This window comes from Artibeus jamaicensis, unplaced genomic scaffold (assembly GCF_021234435.1).
Source record: "Artibeus jamaicensis isolate MK-2021 breed Jamaican fruit bat unplaced genomic scaffold, CSHL_Jam_final contig_548, whole genome shotgun sequence".
Lineage (NCBI taxonomy): Eukaryota > Metazoa > Chordata > Mammalia > Chiroptera > Phyllostomidae > Artibeus > Artibeus jamaicensis.
The window spans coordinates 16,837,725-16,861,953 of record NW_026521883.1 but is presented as its reverse complement, the minus strand read 5'-3'; the positions used below and the strand labels follow the sequence as shown (position 1 = coordinate 16,861,953).

The window sequence follows — 24,229 nt, the reverse complement described above, 5'->3', positions numbered from 1 at the left end:
AACTAAAAAGCTTCCGCACAACTAAAGAAAACATTAACAAAATGAAAAGGGAACCAACTGTATAGGAAAACATATTTGCCAATGATACCTCAGACAAAGGTTTTATCTCCAAAATATAAAAAGAGCTCACATTGTTCAGGATGATGAACAATCCAATTTAAAAAATGGGCAAAGGACCTGAACAGACAGTTATTCAAGGAAGACATACAAAGAGCCCATAGACACATGAAAAAATGATCAACATCACTAGCCACTAGAGAGATGCAAATTAAAACCACGATGAGATACCATGTCATCCCTATCAGAATGGTTATCTATCATCAATAAATCAACAAACAACAAGTGTTGGAGAAGTTGGGGAGAAAGAGAAACCCTGATACACTGTTACTGGGAATGCAGACTGGTGCAGCCACTGTGGAAAACAATACAGAATTTCCTCAGAAAACTAAAGATGGAACTGCATTTGATGCAGAGATTCCACTGCTGGGATTAGATCCTAAGAATCCTTAAACACCAATTCAAAAGAACCTATGCACCCCAATGTTCACAGCAGCCTTATTTATAATAGCCAAGTGCTGGAAACGGCTTAAGTGCCCATCAGTAAGTTAGTGGATCAAAAAACTGTGGTACATTTACACAACAGAATACTATGCAGCAGAAATAAGGAACTCCTACCCTTCAAGAAAGCATGGATGGAACTGGAGCGTATTATGCTAAGTGAAATAAACCAGGCAGCAAAAGACAAATATCATATGATCTCACCTATAAGTGGAACCTGATCAACAAAACAAATGAGCAAAACAGAACCAGAGACATGGAAATAAAGGACAAACTGACAGTGATCAGAGGGACGAGGGATAAGAGGTGAAAGAAGGGGAAGGGGCAAATCAAGGAACATGAATAGAGGACTCACGGGCATGGACAATGGGGTGAGGATTGACTGTAGGAGTGGGGAGGCAGGAGAAAACAAGGGAAAAAAAGGTGCGAGAACTGTAACTGAACAACACTAATTAAAAAAAAGAAAAGCACTGTGGAAGAAATTATGGGTTTTTTTTTTTTTCAATTTTAGATAGCATCAACTGACTTCTTGCTTTGAAAGTTGAGGATAGTACAGAATCCCATCTTATTTTAGCAGGACATTTTCTATCTCTAGAGTCAATTCTTCATTTCAGGTAAATTTGCTTTTATCATATTGTTGAATACTTTCCTGCTATATTTGTTGAGTGCTCTATTTCAGGGGCACACATTACTATGCTAGAGAAATTTTTAGCTCCATATTTATTAGTTAGCTCTTCTGACTTTTTGTCATTTTCATCTGTATTCAATCTGATTTGAAACTTATGAAATTTGTTTACCATCTCTATTCTGTTCCTTATTTCTTATTCCTAATTTATTCATTCTGAAGCTATGTTATCATTTGAAGTACATGTGAGATACATCCTTTTGTATGTAGGTTATGGATTCTTCATCATCTGGGTGCTATTTCTTTTTGTTTTCTTGGTTTTTGTTAGTTTAATGATTTGCTATTGTATGTTCACATAGTCCTCTTTTTTTTTAAATCCTCACTTGAGGATATATTTATTGATTTGTTTTAGGGAGAGAAAGAGAGAGAGAGAGAAAAGAAACATCTATGTGAGAGAGAAACAACAACTGGATGCCTCCCATACTAGCCCTGACCAGGATTGAACCCACAACCTTTTGGTGTATGGGACCACGCTCTAACCAACTGAGTAACCATGCTAGCACTCTTAAAAAAGTCTTCCAACTTTGCCCAGATCTTTTATTTGCTCTGACTTAACATGGGCGTCTTCTGAGTCCCATTTATTCACATCTAAGATTGGTTGCTTGGCTTAGGTGGTATGCTGCACCTACTGAGATAATTGTATGATTATTTTTCCTTTAAATTATTTTAATGTTTTACAAAGCCACGACACTTCTGAAATAAACCCAATTTATTCATTTTTATATAAATATTATCATGTTTATATGACTGCATCTGCTAATAGTCTCTTTAGGAATGCTTGCCTATATTAGTATGATCAAAATTTTCATGCTTCTTTGGACTATCTAGACTCTTAATTTTGAGGCCTTGTTAAATGCACATCTACTTAGTTGGGAGGTGCAGTAACCCTTTCACATGGAGAAAATCCCTTTTGTCCCCTGATCACTGATTCAGTGTGTATCCCCAGAGACTTATGTCAGAGAGTCCTTGTTTTGTTTTATTTTGTTTTAATTTTCTCTATTTCACTCATTTTTCTTACTCAGAGGAGTGAGAAGGTAAGAATGCTGATTTAATTTGCTTCTCTATAGACTTGGGGTTATTAGTGATAATTTTCAAAAATTCTATGAATCACCACCAGGTTCCAAGGGGCAGGTGTTGTCATAGAAACCTAAGAAAGTGCATTCACCCTTTTCCACATTTTTTGTACTGGGCTGTGCTATTTCCCTTGGTGGTTGCTATTGCTGAACATTTTTGCTGTTTTTATTTTTATTTTTTTTTAGCTTTCATTTATCTTTTCTTTTTTTTTTTTATTGATTATGCCATTACATTTGCTCTATTCCCCCCCTCCATTCCCCTCCACCCTGCATAGCCCTCCCCCACCCTTTCCCCCTTTAGTTCATGAACACGTGTCTCAAATTCTTTAGATTCTGTATTTCCCCTACTATTCTTACCCTCCCCCTATCTATTTTCTATCTACTGTCTATGCTACTTATTTTCTGTACCTTCTCCCCCCTTCTCCTCCTCCCACTCCCTGTTGCTAACCCTCCATGAGATCTTCATTTCTATGGTTCTGCTCCTGATCTAGCTGTCCTCTTAGTTTGCTTTTGTTTTAGATGTGGTTGTTACTAACTGTGAGTTTGCTGTCCTTTCACTGTTCATCTTTTTTATCTTCTTTTTCTTAGGTAAGTCCCTTTAACATTTCATATAATAAGGGCTTGGTGATGATGAACTCCTTGAATTTGGTCTTATCTGAGAAGCACTTTATCTGTCCTTCCATTCTAAACTTTGCTGGGTAGAGCAATCTTGGTTGTAGGTCTTTGGATTTCATGACTTGGAATACTTCTTTCCAGCCCCTTCTTGCCTGTAAGGTCTCTTTTGAGAAATCAGCTGACAGTCCGATGGGAACTCCTTTGTAGGTGACTGTCCCCTTAGCTCTTGCTGCTTCTAGGATTCTCTCCTTCATTTTAATCTTGGCTAATGTAATGATGATGTGCCTTGGTGTGTTCCTTCTTGGGTCCAACTTCTTTGGTACTCTCTGAGCTTCCTGGATTTCCTGGAAGTCTATTTCCTTTGCCAGATTGGGGAAATTCTCCTTTATTATTTGTTCAAATAAGTTTTCCACTGGTGGCTGTGCCTTTCCCCTTCTGGTACCCCTATAATTCGGATGTTGGAACGTTTAAAGATGTCCTGGAGGTTCCTAAGCTTCTCATTTTTCTGAATTCTTATTTCTTCATTCTTTTCTGTTTGGTCATTTTTTCCTTCCTTCTGGTCCACTCCCTTGATCTGAGTCCCAATTTTCTTTCCATTACTATTGGTTTCCTTTGTATTACCATTCATTTCAACTAGTTTAGCTTCCATATGTTTCTCTAATTTGTGACTAAAATCAACCAGTTCTGTAAGGATCCTGATAACCAGTGTTTTGAACTGTGCATCTGAAAGACTGGCTATTTCTTCATCGCTTAGATCTATCAGTTCTGGGGCTCTGAGTTGTCCTAGAGCCATTTTTGGTCTATTCGCGCCTTTAAGTAAGCGGAGCCAAGCCTTAGTTGTTTACCAGGACGGGGCGACCCAGGTCGCTGGTTTGTGACGCTGTGTGTGGAAGCGTGGTCGGAGAGGGAGCAATGGAGGTCCTCTCCGCTAGCCCAACCCGTCCAGTCACACCACTGGCCCCAGGCTTGTTTATCTGATCGGAATTGTGCGAGCCTGCTGCCCCGCGCAGGCTTCCCTTCTCACTGGTTTCTCCGCACGCAGATGCGCGACCAACCGGAGACAGCCCGCCGCGCCTCTTCCCTGTGCGCTCCCGTAGCTGGCTCGGGATCAGCACCTTCGGCTGCTTGCACACCGCGCACCACCCGGGAATTTTTTGTTAACCTGCTCCGCTGCTGGTTTCGCTTCTCTTACCGGTTTAGCTGAGCATTTAGTTGTCTTTGGACTCCGTATTGTCGATTTTCCGTGTGGCTTGGTTGTGATTGTTGTTAAAAATAGTTGTTCTTAGATTTGGTTGTGCACAGAGGCAAGGTGGTTCCTCCACCTACGTCTCCATCTTGGCGGAAGTCATCTATTTTTTACTTTTTAAAGATTTATTTTTAGAGAGGGGAAGGAAGAGAGAAAGATATGACAGCAACATCAATGTGAGAGAGATAACACCCACCAGTTAGTTGCCTCTCGCACACCCTCAACTGAGGACTCAGCTGGCAACCCAGGTACCCCATGTCCTGACTGGGAATTGAACCAGCAATCTTTCGGTTCACAGGCTGGCACTCAATCCAATAAGCCACACAAACAGGGCCATTTTGCTATTTAAAAAAAAACTGTTTTGGTTCTTTTCACTTGGAATTAAAAAAGAGATTCTGTTCTACCATTTTTTTTTAATCCTCTCTTAAGGACATGCCCATTGATTTTAGAGAGAGGGGAAGGGAAAGAGAGAGAGAGGGACAGAAACATTGATGCAGGAGAGAAATATCAATCCATTACTTCTCATATGTGCACTGTCTGGGGATTGTACCCACAACCCAGGCATGTGCCCTGACTGGGAATTGAAGCAGGGACCTTTTGCTTTGCAGGACAATGCCCAACCAAGTGAGCCACACCAGTCAGGGCCATTTTGAATCATTGAAATAAACTCATTTTCAGGAGATCTGTGAACAAAACCACCTAAAATTCTTTTTTAAAAATTGAGATTTGTGACGTTAATTTTTTTGTTAAGAGTCTAACATTTCCCTCCAATAAAACAAATGTTCAAGTGCCCTCTAGTCTCTCTTCTCGCACTTAACTGTTCATCCAAATAATTAACTACACAGATGCTCCTCAGTTTATGATGGGTTACATCCTAATAAATCCATTATAAGTTGAAAACATCAAAGGTCAAAATGCACCTAACCTACCAATCATCATAGTTTAGGCTAGCCTACCTTAAACAGGCTCAGAATTGATATCCAAAACACACTGGAAACATGGTACAGTGTAGAGCATCAATTGTTTACCTTTATAATCACCTGGCTGACTGGGAGCTGTGGCTCTCTGTAGCTGCCAAGCATCATGAAACATTATCTTATGCATATCAATAGCCCAAGAAAAGATCAAAGTTCAAAATTGAAAGTATGGTTTCAACTGAATGCATGCTACTTTCACACCATTGTAAAGTTGAAAAACTGAAAGTCAAACCACTGTTAAATTAGGAACTGGCTAACACTTCCAATGGCTCTGACTCCTGGCCTTTCCTATGCCCTTCCTGCTGCTATCTGTAATACTGGTGCTTCCACTCCATAACATAATCAGTAATGTTAGAAAAGATTCATGTTCATCGGTGCTAATGGGAACATAAGCTACTAACAATTTCTATAGTTCTCACTCTTTAAAAATGAAGCGGACTACCACAGAACAGAAAGAAGAAGGAACTCCTACCTTTCACAACAGCATTGATGGAACTGGACAACATTATGCTAAGTGAAATATGCCAGGCGGTGAAATACAAATAACATATAATCTCCCCTATAAGAGGAACCTAATGAACAAAACAAACAAATGGGCAAAACAGAACCAGAGGCATGGAAACAAGTAACAGAGGGGAGAAGGGAGGGAAATAAGGGTGGAAAGATGGGGAAGGGCCTAGTCAAGGAACATGTATGAATGATTCATGGATATGGACAACAGGGTGGGGATTAATGGTGGGAGTGGGAGGCGGCTGGGTGGTGGAGGGCAAAAGGGGAAAAATGGGGACAGCTGTAACAGAATAACTATAAAATATTTTTCAAAAGATGAAGTGAAAGGTCAAAATTCAGGGGAGGGAAGGTAGTTATAGAATTAATTATTCGGGTTCCCCTAGTGACTTTTGATACCAAAGCTTCTTTCTGTCTGCTCTACATACCTGCTGCTGCTAACTTTGCAAGGTGAAGAATGACAATTCAACCAGAAATAGAGTGTTATGGGGCACAGAAGTGAGAAAAGGGGAACTGCCAAAGCTTATTGTTACACTGGCCACTCTGATCTTTCTATTTGTTAATACTGGAATTTCTTTACTTCATCTTCTCACTCCCACCTGCCTAGTGGGAAATGATGTTAGAATAGAATAAGAAGCTTCTTTCATCTTAATAAACAAATTTTACCTGTCTACATATTATCATCTTGCATTATGCCAACAAATCCCAATGAAGCAAAATAATACTCTTACCTCTCTTTTTGCCCTTTAACATTTATCTAAAGCTGGAAGCTGAAATTATATTTTTCCTTCAAGTGTGTTATATGATTGTAATCTCTTAAATGAAGTAATTATTTCCCATCTAAAGATTCTACAAATTAAAGATATTTTATACAAAATCCATTTGTAAGTATAAAATTATTATTTTTACTTGTACTTTGTTATATAGCGCGGATTTTTTACTTTAGGCCTTTTATTATTTCCTTAGGTGTAATTATAACTTTTTTATTCCTCCTTTCAAAGAATCAATCCATATTGGTCTCCACTCCTTACAAGGGAGTGAGGGCATTGTTTTGTACACCACACCGCAGCATGCCTTTTTATATTTTAAATACTCATTTTTTCATATTACTTTATTTACAATGGTTTGGTTTTGACATGTCTCATAAGTACTATGAACACATTATTTTAAACTATTTTACAATTAATATGTTCCTTTAACTTGCTTCGTTATTCCACATAAGTACATATTTTCTAACATTTTAAAGTATATTTTATTGATTATGCTATTACAGTTTCCCATTTTTCCTCCCTTTATCCCCCTCTTTCCTGCACCCCCATTCCCTCCAGCATTCCCCTTCTTAGTTCATGCCCATGGGTCATACATATAAGTTCTATGGCTTCTACATTTGCTATACTACTCTTAGCCACCTCCTGTATATTTTGTACCTACCAATTATGCTTCTTATTCCCTGTACCTCTTCCCCCATTCTCCTCCCTCCTCTTTCCCACCAGTAACTCTCCATGTGCTCTCTACTTCTGTGATTATATTCCTGTTTTAGTTGTTTGCTTAGTTTGTTTCTGTTTTTGTTTTGTAGGTTCAGTTGTCAATAGTTGTGAGTCTGTTGTCATTTTATTCACCACATTAAAATGTTTGTATTTTTTATCTTCTTTTTCTTAGATAAGTCCCTTTAACATTTCATATAACAAAGGCCTGGTGATGATGAACTCCTTGAACTTGACCTTATCTGAGAAGCACTTTATCTGCCCTTCCATTCTAAATGATAGTTTTGCTGGGTAGAGTAGTCTTGGATGAGGGTCCTTGCTTTTCTTGATTTTAAATACTTCTTTCCAGACCTTTTTTGCCTGCAAGGTTTCTGAGAAATCAGCTGAAAGTTGTATGGGGACTCCTTTATAGGTAACTCTTTTACTCTTGCTGCTTTTAAGATTCTCTCCTTATCTTTAATCTTGGGTGATTTATTATGATATATCTTTGTGTGCTCTTCTCTGGGTCTAATTTGTTTGGGACTCTATGAACTTCCTATACTTGTATGTCTATTTCCTTTGCCAGACTGGGGAAGTTTCCTTTCATTATTTTCTCAAATAAGTTTTCCATTTCTTGCTCTTCCTCTTCTTCTGGTACCACTATGATTCAGGTGTTGGAACATTTAAAATTGTTCCAGAAGTTTGTAAGCCTCTCTTCATTTTTTTTAAATTCTTTTTTCTTCATTCTGTTCCGGATGTTTATTTCGTTTTGTTACAAATCATTGATTTGAGTCCCGGTTTCCTCCCTTCATTGTTGGTTCTCTATATATGTTTTTAGTTCACTTTGTATACCCTTCACTTCTTTATTTTGCAGCCATACTCAATGATTTCTATGAGCATCCTGATCACCAGTGTTTTGAACTCTGCATTTGATAGGTTGGCTATCTCCTTGTCACTTTGTTCTTTTTCTGAACTTTTGATCTGTTCTTTCATCTGGGCCATATTTCTTTGCCTCAGCACATCTGTAACACTACAAGGGGCAGAGCCTTAGATATTCAACAGGGTGGGGCAACCCACTTCACTGGGTTGTGGCCTTGTATGTGGGAGAGGGGTCAGAGAGAAAACAGTGCCACTTCCTCAGCTCTTGTCCCACTTTCATTCACTTCCCCCGCTACCCACAAGTGAATTGCACCCTTCTAGTGATGATTCCCAGGTATCTGGTATGTTCTAGGACCCCGTGGGCCCTTCCAACAGACTCTCCTGTGACACTGGCAGTTTCTCCTGCTACCGCAACCCCCACAAGTTTTTACAGCCAGAAGTTCTGAGGCTTTATTTGCCTGGCATTAGAACCATGAGTTTCACAGTCTGTCTTGCCCTCCAGCTGTTCCTCCTGGTTTATCTGCATACAAATGTGGGACTGCCAGCTGCAGCCTCACCTGCCCAGTCTTCCAGCCACTGCCTTGCCACATCCTCTCCATTCCAGCTGCCCATCTCTGCCACTCCTACCAGTCTGGATGAATGTTTCTTCTTTAACTGCTTGGTTGTTGGACTTCTATACAGTTCAATTTTCTGGCAGTTATGGTTGTTTTTTGTTTTTAAATTGGTTGTTATCCTTTTTTTCATTGTTCAAGGAGGCAATGTGTATCTACCTATGCCTCCATCTTGGCCAGAAGCCCTCAGGTGAGTAAGTACATGTTCTAATATATGTATGGATTGGTTTAAGTATACATCCTATTGTGATTAAATTACACAAGCCAGGTTTGCGTCCTCACCCCAAATTTATATGTTGAAATTCTAACCCTTAAGGTAACGGTAATAAGATGTAGGGCTTTTGGGAAGTGATTAGTCATGATGGCAGAACCCTCATAAATGGATTAGTGCCCTTATACAACAAACCTAGAAAAGCTGTCTCAGCCTTTACCCACTTAAGGACACAGTGAGAAAGCACCATCTAGCACCTGAGAACCAGGAAACAGGTCTTCACCAGACACCAAATCTAATGGGGCCTTGATCTTGGACTTCCTAGACTGCAAAATTGTGATAAGTACAATTTCTGTTGTTTACAAGCCACTCAGTCTATGGCATTCTGTTATAATAGCCTGAAGAACTCAGTGCCTAACACACTGCTTGGCACAGAGTGGGCACTCACATACTAGTTCTTAGTTTGCTTTCCTTTAGACAAAACTATACCATAAGCTCACTTCACTCCAGTTTTTATAGTATTTAAGATCCTATTAAAATATCTCATATTCAGCAGTGTCAACACACTCAATGGACATTCAAATATTAGTTTTTCATAATAGCACAGAAGGTTGGGTTATAATATCAGATTATTCTATCATTTACTATGATGTGAACATCTTAGCTAACAGTTTTGTCTTCACATGAAACACATATTTCTATAATGTTGCTCTCTACCATGGGATGAAAATATTGTGAATTAACTTGTGAAAATAATATTATACAAATTCCATCAAGTATTTGACAATGCTTGATAACTAAAAGTGTCATCATTTCCTTTTAGAATGCAAGGAAGAAAGTGTCCACTATGTGATGCTCAGTACTAGATCAATATGTATATGTAATAAACATTAAATTCAGAAAGCAGCCAACATGTGGTATTTAAGGTTTCAAATACATGTGATTCTTATGCCAGATGTCTCCCCAAAACTAGTGATCTTTGTATTACTGACATGCATGAGGTTTGAGATTTAAGCATACAAAAGTAAAGCTTTGGAAGAGTGAATGGATAGCATCAATGTGTGAAACTGTCTCTATACAATAATACCCCTAATAATAAATTTATTTTATTACCAATGTCAGCCAAATTTTTATACAAAAACTTCAGAAATCATGGAAAATAAAGTAAAAATCACGTAATGATTTTTATGAAATCAAATAAATCCTTTGACATTTCATATAATAATGGTTTGGTGATGATGAACTCCTTTAGTTTTTTTCTTGTCTAGAAAGCTCTTTATCTGCCCTTTGATTCTAATTGATAGCTTTGCTAGGTAGAGCAATCTTGCCTGCTTTTCATGACTTTTAATATTTCTTGCCAATCCCTTCTAGCCTGAGAAATCATCTGATAGTCTTATGGGAACTCCCCTATAGGTACCTAAGTTCTTTTCTCTTGATGCTTTCAAGATTTTCTCTTTCTCTTTAACCTTTGACATTTAATTATGATGTATCTTGGCCTGGGCCTCTTTGTATTCATCATAATTGGGACTCTTTGTGCTTCCTGAACTTCCAGGTCTATTTCCTTCACCAAATTAGAGAAGTTTTTCTTCATTATTTTTTCAAATAGAATCCATTTTATTGCTCTTTCTCTTCTCCTTCTGGAACCCCTATGATACAAATGTTGGACATCTTGAAGTTGTCCCAGAGGCTGCTTATACTATCCTCCTTTTTGGATTCTTTTTTCTTCTTGTTGTTCTACATGGTTTTGGGGTTTTTTTTTCTTCCTTATATATCAAATGATTGATTTGATTCTCAGCTTCATCAACTCTACTCTTGTTTCCCTGTAAGCTGTCCTTATTTCAATTAGTGTATCCTTCATTTCTGACAGAGCCAATTAATGCTGCTTAGGTCCTCACTAAGTTCCTTGAGCATCCTTATAACCAGTAACTCCAGAAAAAGCTGAACGAAATGGAAATAATCCATTTTGTTCAGCTTTTTCTGGAGTTTTGACCTGTTCTTTCATTTGGGTCATGGGTTTTTTTTTGGTCTCCTTGTTTTGGCAGCCTCCCTGTGTTTTTTTGTATGTATTAGGTAGAGCTGTTTTGACTCTTTGTCTTGGTAGTGTGGCCTAATGTAGTAGGTATCCTGTAGGGTCCTGTGGCACAGCCTCCCCTATCACCCAAACTGGGTACTCACGGTGCACCCTTTGTGCGGGCTGAGTACACCCTCCTCTTATAGTTGCTGTTGGCAGACCAATTGGAGGGATTTACTCGGGCTAGTCAGCTGCAAGGACTGTCTGTGACCACTTACCACCAATCTTTGCCCTCCATGGAGGATAGCTATGCAGGCACAGGTGGTGGTGCTCCAACATGGTCTGTAGCTATCCATGGGGTGTACTGGCCCTACAGTTTCCTGGGTAGTGCAGGCCAAGGTCTGTATCACTCATGTTTTGTCCAGGGCCACCTGCCTGAGCTGTAAAGCAATCTGAGATAGCTGCTAGCTGGGCTTGGAGATTCCCAGGAGAAGTCAAGTTGTGAATCTAGGCTGGCTGCTGCTAGTGCTGGGCCTTGGACTCACTAAGGCCAGCAGTTGCTTGTTTGAGAGGATTTAGGAAGTTGTGCAGCATGAGCCAAGATCTGCCATTCATATGGAAAAGCAGCTTTGGTGGGTGGAGTCTCTGGGGATCTACAAGTGGGTAAAACGGTGTTAGATAGGTTGATGGAGTCTCAACCTATATGGCTCCAGCTTGCCAGCTCTGTGAAGAGAGGGTTTAGAAAATGGCCTCTGCTGGCCTTGATGCCAGACACTTCAGTTTCTCCCTGTGTGCCACTGGTGTCTTTCAAACTGCTACCCTGAAGTTTGAGCTAAGAGGAAGTGAGTCTGAGTAGATGAGTCCCTGAGTGGGTTCTTTAAGAGGCACTGCTTGGGGTTCCAGAAGTTTCTTCCACTGACTCAATCCCCACTGGTTTTTTTTGTAGTCAGAGGTGGAGACTTATTTTCCTGGCACTGGAACCCTGAGCTGGGAGCCTGGTATGGGTCTGGGATTCCTCACTCCCTAAATCCCTCCCAAATTTTTATCCCCCACACATAGGTGAGAAACCAGCTCATTCCACATCTGGGTCTTTCCTACCATCTGAATGGAGGTAGTTTCTTTAGTTCCATAGTTGTCAGACTTCCATTCAACTTGATTTCCGATGGTTCTGAATGATAGCTGTTCTATATTTTAGTTGTAATTTGATGTGGTTTTGCAAAGAGGGGAGCTATGATGCTTTGCAAAATGCCTATGTCAGCATCTTGACCGCAAGTAGAATGTACATTTAGACTTTATTTTTCTGATTTGAAAAGTAAACACTTACAGATAATTTATAATGTACCAGACACTATTGTCAGTGATTTATATATATTAACCCATTTAATTGTTCAAACAACACCATGAGATTCTCATTTGGCAGCTGAGGAAATTGATGAATAAAGAATGTAAGTAACCTGTTAAAGTCCACACAGCTAGTAAGTAGCAGAGTGGGATAAGAACCTTGGCAGTTAGGCTCCAAGTCAAAATACTATACTGTTTCTCAGTATTACTATTAGCATATTTATAGAGACTGGGAACAGGACAGAAAACCTAAAATCACTCTTTACCATACCTTACAGCTCACCCTGATAATAAAGATGACTTGGACATCTTGAGTTGCCTGGAATAATAGTATTAGAAAGAACTGTATAATCTTCCCAAAAGGCAATTCCTCCATACCTCTGAAGGTGAAAGCAAACTACTAAGGCTCAATTACCTAAAGTTACTGAAAACTCTTTGTTTTTTAAAAATAATTAATTTTTAAATATATAATCTTTATATTTTTTCATCAAAACTTCTTTGTTACATTTATCAAATTAGATTGCAAAAACATCTGTTGAGCTTCTGTAAATAAAGAAATAAAAGTAATAATTCCTTCTTGTAACATCCCATAATCTAGAGTAAATAATTTCTTCTTCTTTTTTATTAAAACTCTTAAATTTAGCATGATAAATACTATGATAAAGTTGAGCACAAGATGTTGAGTGAACATAAAGTACTCCTATGTAATCTTGACAGTGGGAGGAGTGTCAGGTACTCCCTTGTAATCTTGACTGGGAGGTTTCAACTGAGCTGATACTTTGAATATAAGTATCTCACCAAAGAGGGAATAAAAAGAGGGCATGCCCAGGAGAAGTAACAGAATGTGCAAAGAAAGATTTATAGGCAAGAGAGACCATAAAAATGTCTAGAGAGTAAATATGAATATTTCAGAACTGGAGCATAATACAAGTGAGAACATTTCATGGAATATGAAGGATGGAGAACTAAGCAGTAGGCCTGGGCCAGTTGAATTTTTATCCTAAAGGCAATGGATAACTGAAATTTTTAACAAAAAGATCAACATGACTGAATTGTGCTTGGGGAGAACTATGGCAATGGAACATAGTGACTAAAACGTTGGGCCGCAGAATTTAAGTTCTAGCTTTGCCACTTATTAGCTGGGCAAGCTTGAATATGTTACTTAAGCACACATTACTTAACCTCTCTGAGCATCAATGCCTCAACTGTAAGCCTAGAATGATAATAACATCTACCTCACAGGATTATTGAGAGGATAAAATAAGACAATCTATTTAAACCACTTAGCAAACTGGTAAGTATTCAGTGGGTGGCAGTCATTTATCACCACCAGGAGCAATGTGAAAAATGGATTTAGGGGGACAAAACGGGAGGCAAAGAAACCAGTGAAGGCTATCATGATAATCAGAAATAAAATTTGAAGTACAGTGGCTAGGAAAAGTCCAGGTGATGATGGGTTCAAAATATATTAAGGGTAGCTGTCGGGAGCCAACCAGCAGCCGTCCCTGACACAGTTGGGATGGATGAGATGCATCTGCACAGCAGAGGCAACTGTGGCTGGACTTCCTATCTATCTCTCCCTTGCATGTTTGTCTTTGCGATTAATAGTGGTGAGATTTTTAGACCCCCACATTTCAGGCCCAATGATCCGCATAATTCCAATGAAGTTGTACAAAATGATTTCTTGGACATAGAGCAAAGTCCCCCCTAATTAAGTAGCCCCTCAATATCTAGAAATTGATGGAGTAACAGCCCCTCCTCTACCTTGGACAGGAATATATACTAATTAGAATTAGACAAAGAAACAGGAGAAGCTGGTTAGCTATTACAAACTAAGCACGTAGAAACAATTACCAAGGAGTCAGTCCATATTACATAAAGAAACATTTTAGACAAAAAGATAGCTAAGTTAGACATCACAAAGACCTTATAATAAATTTCCTATAACCTCTGCTCAATCTAGCATATCCTTTTGTCCCATTCTAAGAACTTTAATAAACAATAAGACATTTAAACTCTGTGCATACAGCTATTTCTAACTGTCTGATTAATGGCTCTTCTGGTCAAAACAACCTTTGTTCAACATAACTGAAACTATGGAAATTCTTGTACTTTTCCTGGTTACCTCTGTATTGCTTTTTTCTGCTTAACTGATCACGCCATGCACATGTTCTTTTAATGTTATGTAACAATCTCTATACAAATAAAGCCTAAATCAAACTCTGAGAGTTCGGTCAGACCCACAGAGGCTGGCTGAGCTCTAGCATCCAATCGGTTGTCTGACTCGTCATTCATTGCCTGTGCCATCCATCCTTCAAGGACCCTGAACCCTGCAGAGGCCGGACCCTGGCAGGTAGCCCTGACTAATGTAGCTCAGTGGGTTGGGTGTTGTCCTGCAAACCGAGAGGTTACCTTTCCAATTCCTGGTCAGGGCACATACCTGGGTTGCTGGCCAGGTCCCTGGTTGGGAGTGAGTTAGAGGCAACCGATCAATGTTTCTCTTGCACATCCACATTTCTCTGCCTTTCTCCCTCCTTTCCCTTCCTCCATAAAAACTAAATAAACAAATCTAAATAAACAAAACAAACAAAAACATATTAGGGCACAGGTATTCTAGAACTTTGAAATACTGTTGGATGGGAGTAGAGGATGGGTTTGGGTCACTGGATAAATGATGTTCACCAAGATAGGGATTATGAGAGAAGGAGTATATTGGACATCTCGCAGATTGATACCTTTCATTCATTACATTCAAAATAAAATTTATTAACTTCCCCCTTATAAATCCATTCCTCCTTTTATATATCTGTGAGGCCATTCTTTTATTTTCTCCTCTAACTCTCTGGTTACTTCACATTCTGCTCCTCAGGGTCCTCTTTGCCCTTCTGTATCCTAAATACTGTGTTTCCAAACTTGCTTTTCTCTTCTGACTTTTCACTCTCTTGGGTGAGCTCATCCACTCCCAAGGCATTAATTAGTTAGTATTCATCTGTTTACTGATAACTTCCAGATCTCTATCTCTGACTCCAATCACTTGCCTCAGTACCAAACCATTATACCTGTTGTGTATCCTGGAAACACCCCAGGAGAATATTCATTTAATGTGTCGAAACCAAGCTCACTTTCCTAATAATCTGCCTACTTCTTACATGTACCAATTACACAACAAAACACTAACAAAAACAAAAAACCCTTTCCTTTAAACATTCTCTCACCTTCTCTTCCCCTTGACTCTGACTATATAAATCATACTTCCTCTCCAATTTTAATCCAAATCCTCCATATACCTATCCAATCAAGGCAGTCTATATTTTTAAATAAAGTCTATCTTTAGCACTTTCATAACATTTCTGTGTTATTATCCCATTCTAAAATACATTCTTACCTTTCCAATTACATTTCTAACTAGGTTAAAAACATTTCATCTGAAATGAATGTTTCAGCTTCCTTCTTCTTTAAATTTGTCTTCCTTCCTCCATTCTTTTTTTTTCCTCCAAAACTAACTCTTCATTTGCATCCTTGATGCTATTCCCCTTCTCTCATCTGCAGAGACCTGATTTACGAGAATAGGAGTCTTATCTGTTTCATCCCCAGCTTCTGGAACAGTGAGAGCCTAGCACATGGTAGATACTTAAAAACATGCACTGAATATTTTATGAAGAAATTATTTTCTTTCTCTTGACTTTTTAGTTTCTCCCCTCTCCTTCTACATCGAATTCTTCTGCAAGTGTAAAATATGCTTAAGTCTTCTTTTCAAAGAAGAAAAAATAAATAAAAAGATATCCATAAAAACTTTTTCTTGACCCTATCTTTCCAAGCTGTTGGCTATGTCTTTCTGCCTACCACCCAAAGTTCTTTCAAGTTGCATTTGTACCACTAACTTCACTACTTAGAAATGTGGTTTTCTCCCAAAAGTGCCTTCTCAAAATGACCAGTGATTTCCTAGAACCTTTTTCATCCCTCATGCTCTTTGTCGATCCTATATTGTTTTACGCAAAGGAACTCCCACTGCTTCTTAGAACTCTTCTCCAGGAGATCTTCCATGGTTTCCTTAAAAACAGGTTTTATGTACCTTTATTTCCTGTAGGTGGTCACCTCACTTGCCATGCTGTTTACAAATGTGTGCTTATTTGTCAGTATCCTGGACTAGACTAAAAATGTCTTCAAGACAAGCATTATGTCCTCTTTATCAATATATCCACACTGTCTGACACTATGAGTGCTCAATAAATATTTGTTGAATAATGAAATGAATATTGTCATCAAATCAACACCCAGGAATTCTAAGAACATTGTAGAATGTGAGTGTTGGTTAAAATAAGTATGACAGATAACATTCTAAGAGAAAAGGACATATAAAAGTAGTACGAGGGGCTATGGACAATCAGAAACCAGCATAAATATATGAATGAGTTACTTCACATATTTACTCATTCATGCACTTGGTATTTACTGTGAGCAAGGCAATTAGGGGAGAAATAGAAAGATACTTGAGATATTGTACCCAGCCTCATGGACGTGTCTTTTTTAAAAAAAGATTTTTATTTATTTATTTATTTTGAGAGAGAGAGGAAGTTAGAAACGGAGGGAGAGAAATATCGATGTGAGAGAGAAACATCAATCAGCTGCTTCTCCTACACCACCTGACCAAGGGCTGAATCTGCAACCAGGAATCAAGCCAGCAGCCTTTCACTTTGCAGAACAATGCCCACCCAACTAAGCCACACTGGTCAGGGCCTCATGGATGCATCTTACAATCAAGGGCTGAGAATCCAGGAGTGGTTAGAACTGATAGAAAATAGGAAGGAATAAGATACTTTGCCTTATTAAAGAGCAATTCTGAATCTATATTAAAATATCAGGACAAGTTTAGATGACCACAAATCAGCTTCCTCTAATCTGCTCACCTTTGCTATCTAGGTCTACCAGCACCAGTTCTCAAACTTTAGCATACATAAGGAATACCTGGGGATCTTTTTTATTTATCTTTAGAGGGGAAGAGAAGGAGAGGGAGAGAAATATCAATGTATGGTTGCCTCTCATGCATCCCCCGCTGAGAACTGGCCTGCAACCCAGGCATGTGCCCTGACTGGGAATCAAACTGCTGTTGTTTGGTTCACAGGCCTGCGCTCAGTCCACTGAGCTACACCAGCCAGGGGTAGGGGATCTTTTTAAAGATGGAAAAAAGTCTCCCAGGAATCCTGATTCTGTGGGTCCAGGAATGTGCATCTTTAATAAGCATCCCACAGGATTATGATGCATTTGGTCTGCAGAGTATGCTACTGTAAAGTCCTTAGTCCTTCATGTCATAATTTTGCCATATCTGAGTTATACCTATATCTTAGCCTTATCCTACTCAAAGTTTGTTGGCTTGTATTGTTATAGCACACATGATATAAACACATAACTATTAAAAAGTTGCCCTGGCTGGTATGCCTCAGTGAACTGAGCTCTGGCTTGCAAAGCAAAGGTAGCCAGTTCAGTTCCCAGTCAGGGTACATGCCTGGGTTGCAGGCCAGGTCCCCAGCTAGGGGTGTGTAAGAGGCAAGGAATTGATGTTTCTCTCACATCTTAATGTTTCTCTCCCTCTTTTTCTCCCTCTCTTCCCTTCTCTCAAAACAAAAACAAACAACCCCCCCACACACACAACAAATAAAATCTTTTGAAAGGTTTATCTGTCTACATCAGTGGATGGGAAACAGTTTGAGAAACACTGCTCAAGAGTTTATGCTCTGTACACACCACACCCTGCATGCAGTCTGATGACACAAATTATAACAAAGTTCCAGGGCAGTGAAGTTCAACAGAATAGTGCTTCAGAACAGTTCATGTACATACCCTGGTACCTTTTATGGATTATAATGACTTATTATAAAAATCCCTCCTTATATTGACTTAAAAAATGCTTTGTCTCTTATTCTGGTACTTAATTCTCAGAATGTTCTTGAGCAGACACCTAAACCACCTCCCAACAGTTAAGGCATCAAACTTAAAAGCAGCAGCTGGAACAAAATGAAGATAGATTTGTGCTCCTGACCCACAATAAAAAATATATATCCATTTTACTTAAACTTACATTTGATTAAGACTGATAATTGAGTTCACATATATAAACTTGATAGCTCTCTTCCTTTTCCTTTAACACTAAAGTAATTTATAATTATAGGTAAAATAATATGGCAAAAAGATCAGAGGAATAATTTCATCTTAGGAAAGTCTATTCCTTAAAGGTTTGGCAACTTGCAACCACAAACACAAAGTTGAAATAGAAAACCATCACCAAATTAAAGATTGTGCTGATATTAAGCACAATATTCTGCTCTAAAATTCTGCTTTAAAAACAATATTCTGCTCTAAATTATGTATTGGCTTAAGTGACTAAGAAAATTAATCTCTACCTAAATAACTGGGTGGATGTTTTTCAGGTACCACATTCTCACTGTGTCAAGAGCCAGTTCCATATATTTAATCTCTAGTCACATGAAGCAAAAACAGATGAATGACTGTGGTCCTTGACCTCTACATCACTTAAGTCAAATGGAAATTTACTTTACTACTTACTGATTTATAAAGCACTTTATCCTGTTTGGATAAAAAGGATTATTGCAATAGCCTCTGAACTAGCCTCCCTACTTCCATCCTTGTTCTCTACAGTCTATTTTCCACACAGCAGCCAGAGAAACCCTGTTAATATGTCAGATCAGTCATCAGTCTGCTCAAAACCTCCAGTCCTTATCTTAGAGTAAAAGGCAATGTCTTTTAAAGGGCCTACACAGGCCCCCTGTACACAGTCACCTTGTCCTTACGCTCAGGTCGTACTACTCTACCTTTGCTCACTCCGTGCCAGCTACAATAGCTTCTTTGCCGTTTCTTGAGTACACTAGGCCAATTCCGGACCTACCGCCTTTGTATTTGCTGTTCCTTTTACCCAGACTGCTCTTCCCAAACGTATTCACTGGTTCTGCTCTATCACTTCCTTTGGGTCTTTGCTCAAGCATCGAGTTCCAGGTGAGCTCTCTTACACAAATTGCCACCTCCCCACCTCCATACATATTTCCTAACTATGTTACCTGGTTTATTTTTCTCCATAGCACTTACCACTGACATTCTACACCTTCTATTTGTTTATCAGTTGTTTACCCCACAACAGTGTGAACTCCTGCTGGGTGACGATTGTGTTTTTGCTTTGTTCAGTGTTATATCCCAGGGCGAAGACCAGCGCCCAGCACTCAGTAGATGTTCAATAAATATTTGCTTAATGAACAAATGGTATTAAATCAATTTGGGGGTTTTCATCCTTAACCCTATTAAGAGGTAGAAATGAGAGCTGGAGGATATCCCCCAAATATCCAGCTTGCACTTGGGGTCTGTCAACTTACATGCATTATCTTTTGTCTGGTACCTCGTTCCTCTTATTTTTCTTAGATAGTAAGACAGCAGGAAAAGGCCTAACGTGGGCAAGGAAGAAACAAACCAATCATGTATAAAACTGATTTTGGGTGGTTGGATTCTTCTCCATAGGCCAATAAAGAAAATGCCTTTTGAATTTTCATAGTTTCTCCTCTCAAGCCTGAGGGAAATAAGCTGTATGTTTGTCTTCTGGGGGCGGGCTGGGGGGTTGCTGGAAGAGACGCGAAGGTACACCTCCTCCGAGAACGTCAACTCTCGTGCGGTCCAACTTACTTTTTTGGGGGGTGGGCATCGTTCGTGGTCTCTGCTAGGGGGTGTTTCTTTCTCACCCTCTGATGTACCTATTGTGCTGTGTCTTGCGAATGAGATAAAGTGGAAGAGGAGCGGGGATGAAGGGATGCTGAGCGCGGCTTCAACTGCCTCCTACCACGAAGTCGGGGAGGCGAGGGCTCCGCGCGGGTGTCTAGGGGGCGAGCGGGCGCCCGAGCCACGCGCCTCCGACCGCAGCCTCGGCCCCGGGTCTCAGGCGGGACGCGGGCTGCACGGAGTTAGGCCCGGACAGAGGCCGGTGGCCTCCCAGCGGCCGGGCGCGCGGCCCCCGCGCACCCCGCTCTCCCGACCCCCTCGATCCGGCGCCCGTCTCGGTTACCTCGAACTCTCTTCAGCGAAATGGGATCCTTCTCCTGTTCCGCTGACATTACAGACCGCAAAGCATGACTCCCCCCCAGGCCGCGGGAATTCGGTCTCTTTGATGCGGCGGCGGCGGCTCCTCCTCCTCCTCGCGGGGCCGCTGCGGCTGCGAGGCAAGCTTCGGAGCCGAGGCGCGGCCGAGGGCGGCGTGGACGCGGGCCGACTTTGCAAAGTTTGGGAGGCGGACGAGGCCTCGGGGCGGCCGGGCGGCGTGCGGGGGCTGGCCGGGCTCGGCGGCGGCGGCGGGGAGCGCGGCCTGGGGGTGGCCCCCCGCCCGGGGCTGGCACGTGCGGACGACTGGTGCGCCGCCGTCTCCTCCCACTCCTTCTTCGTCGTCGCCGCGGCCGCCGCCGGAGGAGCCGCTGACAGGGGAGGCAGGCGCGGGCGGCCGGGCCCAGGCGGCACACTCACAGCGCCCTCTGAGGAGGAGGTCTGCGCTCCAGCCGCTCCCGAGTCGCAGACACAAAAGCCCCCAGTGTGGAGCCGCCTGCAAAACCCGCTCTGGGGCGGGCGACGGACGTGGCGCGGCCCCGCGTCTTCCCCTCCCTGGGCTCCCTAGCGCCGCGCGGGGACGGACTTCGGCGGGCGGGGGCCGCTGCCGGGTCCCACCGCGCCTCCCGCCGCCGCCGCCGCCAGCGCCTCGCGCTCCGCCTCGGCCCAGCCCCCACGGCCCGCGCGCGCCTCTCGCTCCGCGCCAGGGCTCGCGGGCCCGCGGCCCTCCCAGCCGGGGCGAGCTGCGCGCGCCGAGGGGCCGTCCCGCCCCGCCCCCGCGGCTTCTTGGAGGCAGTGGCATCTCCGAACTTCGTAGGAGACCCCCGGCTGGCATCACGGCCTCGCAGCGAGGGATCTGAAAGAGGAACGCACGATCCGAGAAAACTTTCCAAGTGGGAGCTGTAGACTTCTCGGCGGGCATGTGGACACCCACATTGCCTGACTCCGTGTCCGGGTCTGGACACCTGTTTGTGCAATGCCCCAACTTCAACTTTTAACGACTTGACTGGAAGAAAGAGCGATGCGGAATTAATACAAGAAAGGAGACTGGGTAGAAGCTGTTGAGAAGGCTTGACTTGCTTTAGACGTTAAATTTAAGAGAAGGACCACCAGTGTGCTTGTAGATTGGATTTTGATCACTGATAACATAGCTATCAGTTGAGCTGTGTGACCTAAGGCAACGTACATAACCTCTCTGAGTCTGAGATTTCTCATCTTTGAAAGGCAGTGGAATTACATCTCTGAGGTCTCTTCTAGCTCTGACATTCTTCATCTTACTCTGAGGAAACTGTTCTCCCTATTTGTCGTTAGATTTTTCAGTTATCCTAGTAAAGAGAATCTGTAGGTGCAGATTCAGACCTTCAATCGGGAGAGACTCTGGGTTTATTTTGATGTAAGGATCACTAAAAAACACTCATTATTCATATGAGGACTTAGAACTAATGACAAGAGTTGCATCCTTCTGGAGACAAGACCCATATAACTCAATCAACTGCACATACAGATGTAAATTTTAAATGTATATAGTCTTAACAGATATATAACAGACAAGCACCACCACAGTAGCAGAATTGGCTTTACAAGACAGGATATGGCATGGCCAGCGTACAAATGTCACACTTTTTCTAATAAGTTTTGGGAGAAAATTTCTGATTAGAAGATTCAGACTAGAATAAGCTAGGGAAAGTTTTCATACAAGGCACATCTAGCAGAAGGCTCCCGCAACTAGAATATAAGCTCAATATAGGCATTTTATCCAGTTCACTACTATATCCTTTGTTTCCTAATAATGACTGGCAAGTGTTCAAAGAATTTTTTTTGTTGAATAGATGCATGAATAAACAGGCTGTAAGTGGCCCTGGGCTGGTAAGTGTGATAAAGCTCTAGCAAATGTTAAGAATGATAAAGCAAATTGGCTTTTATAATTTATCTCACAGGATTGTTGAGAGATGTGAAAGCACTTTGAAAATATCAAGCAATATGGAAACAGAGTTTTTATTATATAATCCTAGTGCAAGGGGAGTGGTTGAGAAAAATCATTGCTAAGAGAGTTTGAATTCTTTATTTTAATTCCCTAAAACTAGAGACTAGGATATAATATGTAAATCCAGGGAAATGGATTTGCCTCTTTTTAGTGATTCGTCAAGAATAAAAAGACCATCTTACTTGGCCATGGATTTTTAGATCAATTTGTCTTCCAGATTCTGATGACTCACTTGCTACATATCAGAACTACCAGGAGAGTGTTCTAAAATTTCAGATCCAAGCTCGTCCCCAGGTTTACTGAATCAGAATCTCTGGGAATGATGTCTGAAATCTGTCTTTATACTTTCTAGGTGATTCTACAGCAATGATCATTGTGTCTTAGACTCCTTATGTCCCCAGTGTGACAAAATTCCTAACAAAATATACCTTCATCTTGCTTGTTGTAGCCTTTATGTATGGAACTTGTTTATAAATTTTAGAAGTAATCAAAATCTTTAATCCCTCTTTCATACAGAGAGATGCAGGTAAACCTATTGTCGTCAGGCCTACCCTACTATTCAAAATACATGCTCAGCTCTGACTGGTGTGGTTCAGTTGGTTGGGAGTCATCCTGGAAAGTGAAAGTTTGTGGGTTCAATTCCTGGGCAGGGCAAATGCCTATGTTGCAGGTTTGGTCCCTGCTTGGGGTATGTACCAGAGGCAACCCATCAATAATGTTTCTCCCCCTCCCTTTCTTCCTCCCTTCCCTTCTCTCTAAAATATATATAAATAAAATGTATTTTTTAAAGTTTTTAAAAATAAAAATACATGTTCAGTCGTACCTAAAACTCAATAGTAGGCACAACTTAGACTAGACCAAGGCTCAATAAACTTATTCTATGGAGTACAGGTAATACTGTAGGTTTCGAAGGCCATATGTTCTCTGTCACAGCTACTCAACTATGCCACTATATTAGGAAAGCAACCATAGATAATATATAAAGATAAATGGGTTTGGTTCGTTCCAGTAAAACTTTATATATAAAAGCTGGCAGTGTACTCAATTTGGCCCACAGTCTGTATTCTGCTGACCCTTAAACTAGAACTTGAATCACGCAAAGGACGTTGGAGCTCAGGGGACAGAGCTAGGCTGCAGATACAAATGAAGGAGACATTAACCTAAGAATGGATAAACTCACCCAAAAACAATGAGAAATGAGAGCCAATCACAGAATCCAGGGAAATACTGACATTTTAAAGTGTGGACAGAGATACAGGAGTCTGTAAAGGAAACAGAGAAGGCATGAAAATAAAAAAATAGGAATGTTAAGGCAATCAAGGAAGGAGAGAAATGATCAACGTTGTCACATGCTGCAGAAAGAAGTACTCATTTCTATCTTTGGACATTCTTGGCCTGGAACCTACTTAACCTCCTTGTTTTCTTGTATTTTAAAGTATTTTATAGCATTTGCCATTAGTATTTCACATCTCAAGTTTTATGTGTTTATATTGTGGGAAGTAGCATAGTGGAGCATTTAAACATAAAGCCTCTAATATAAGTTGGTTTAGATTAACATGAAAACATTTTTTTCAGAAAAAAAGAAAATATTGCTCTAAGTTTTATTTTCGAACATTGAAAATCATAGATTTGTTTTAAATTGAATAGAAATAAAAATGAAACTCAATTCTAGGTGTTTGGAAGTTTTGCAATATTGGTTTGAATTCTTTTGTGATATAACTGAAACTGTGCTCATCTCAGCAACCTCTATATGCTGGTCAGCCACATCCAGCATTCCCTTGTTGACAAACATAGGGAGTCACAACAGCAAACTTTGGAAGATGTTTGTATAGGCCAGGATTCAATCCAGGCACAAAAATCACACAATTTGACAGGGTATATTTAATACAAAGAATCATTATCTTATTTACTTATTTTTTAAATTATATTTTATTGATAATGCTATTACAGTTCTCCTGATTTGTCCCCCTTTGCACC

General features: G+C 40.6%; 1 protein-coding gene across 1 annotated transcript in view; it reads right to left on the bottom strand.

The window, feature by feature from the left end:
• The window catches only part of PYGO1 (pygopus family PHD finger 1), a 32,779-nt gene extending 11,876 nt beyond the window's left edge, over positions 1-20,903 (bottom strand). The window contains exon 1 of the mRNA XM_037151117.2: positions 20,237-20,903. Coding sequence (XP_037007012.1) covers positions 20,237-20,285 — 49 coding nt within the window. The 5' untranslated portion in view covers positions 20,286-20,903. The remainder of the gene's footprint in view (positions 1-20,236) is intronic.
• Between the last annotated feature and the right edge of the window lie 3,326 nt (positions 20,904-24,229).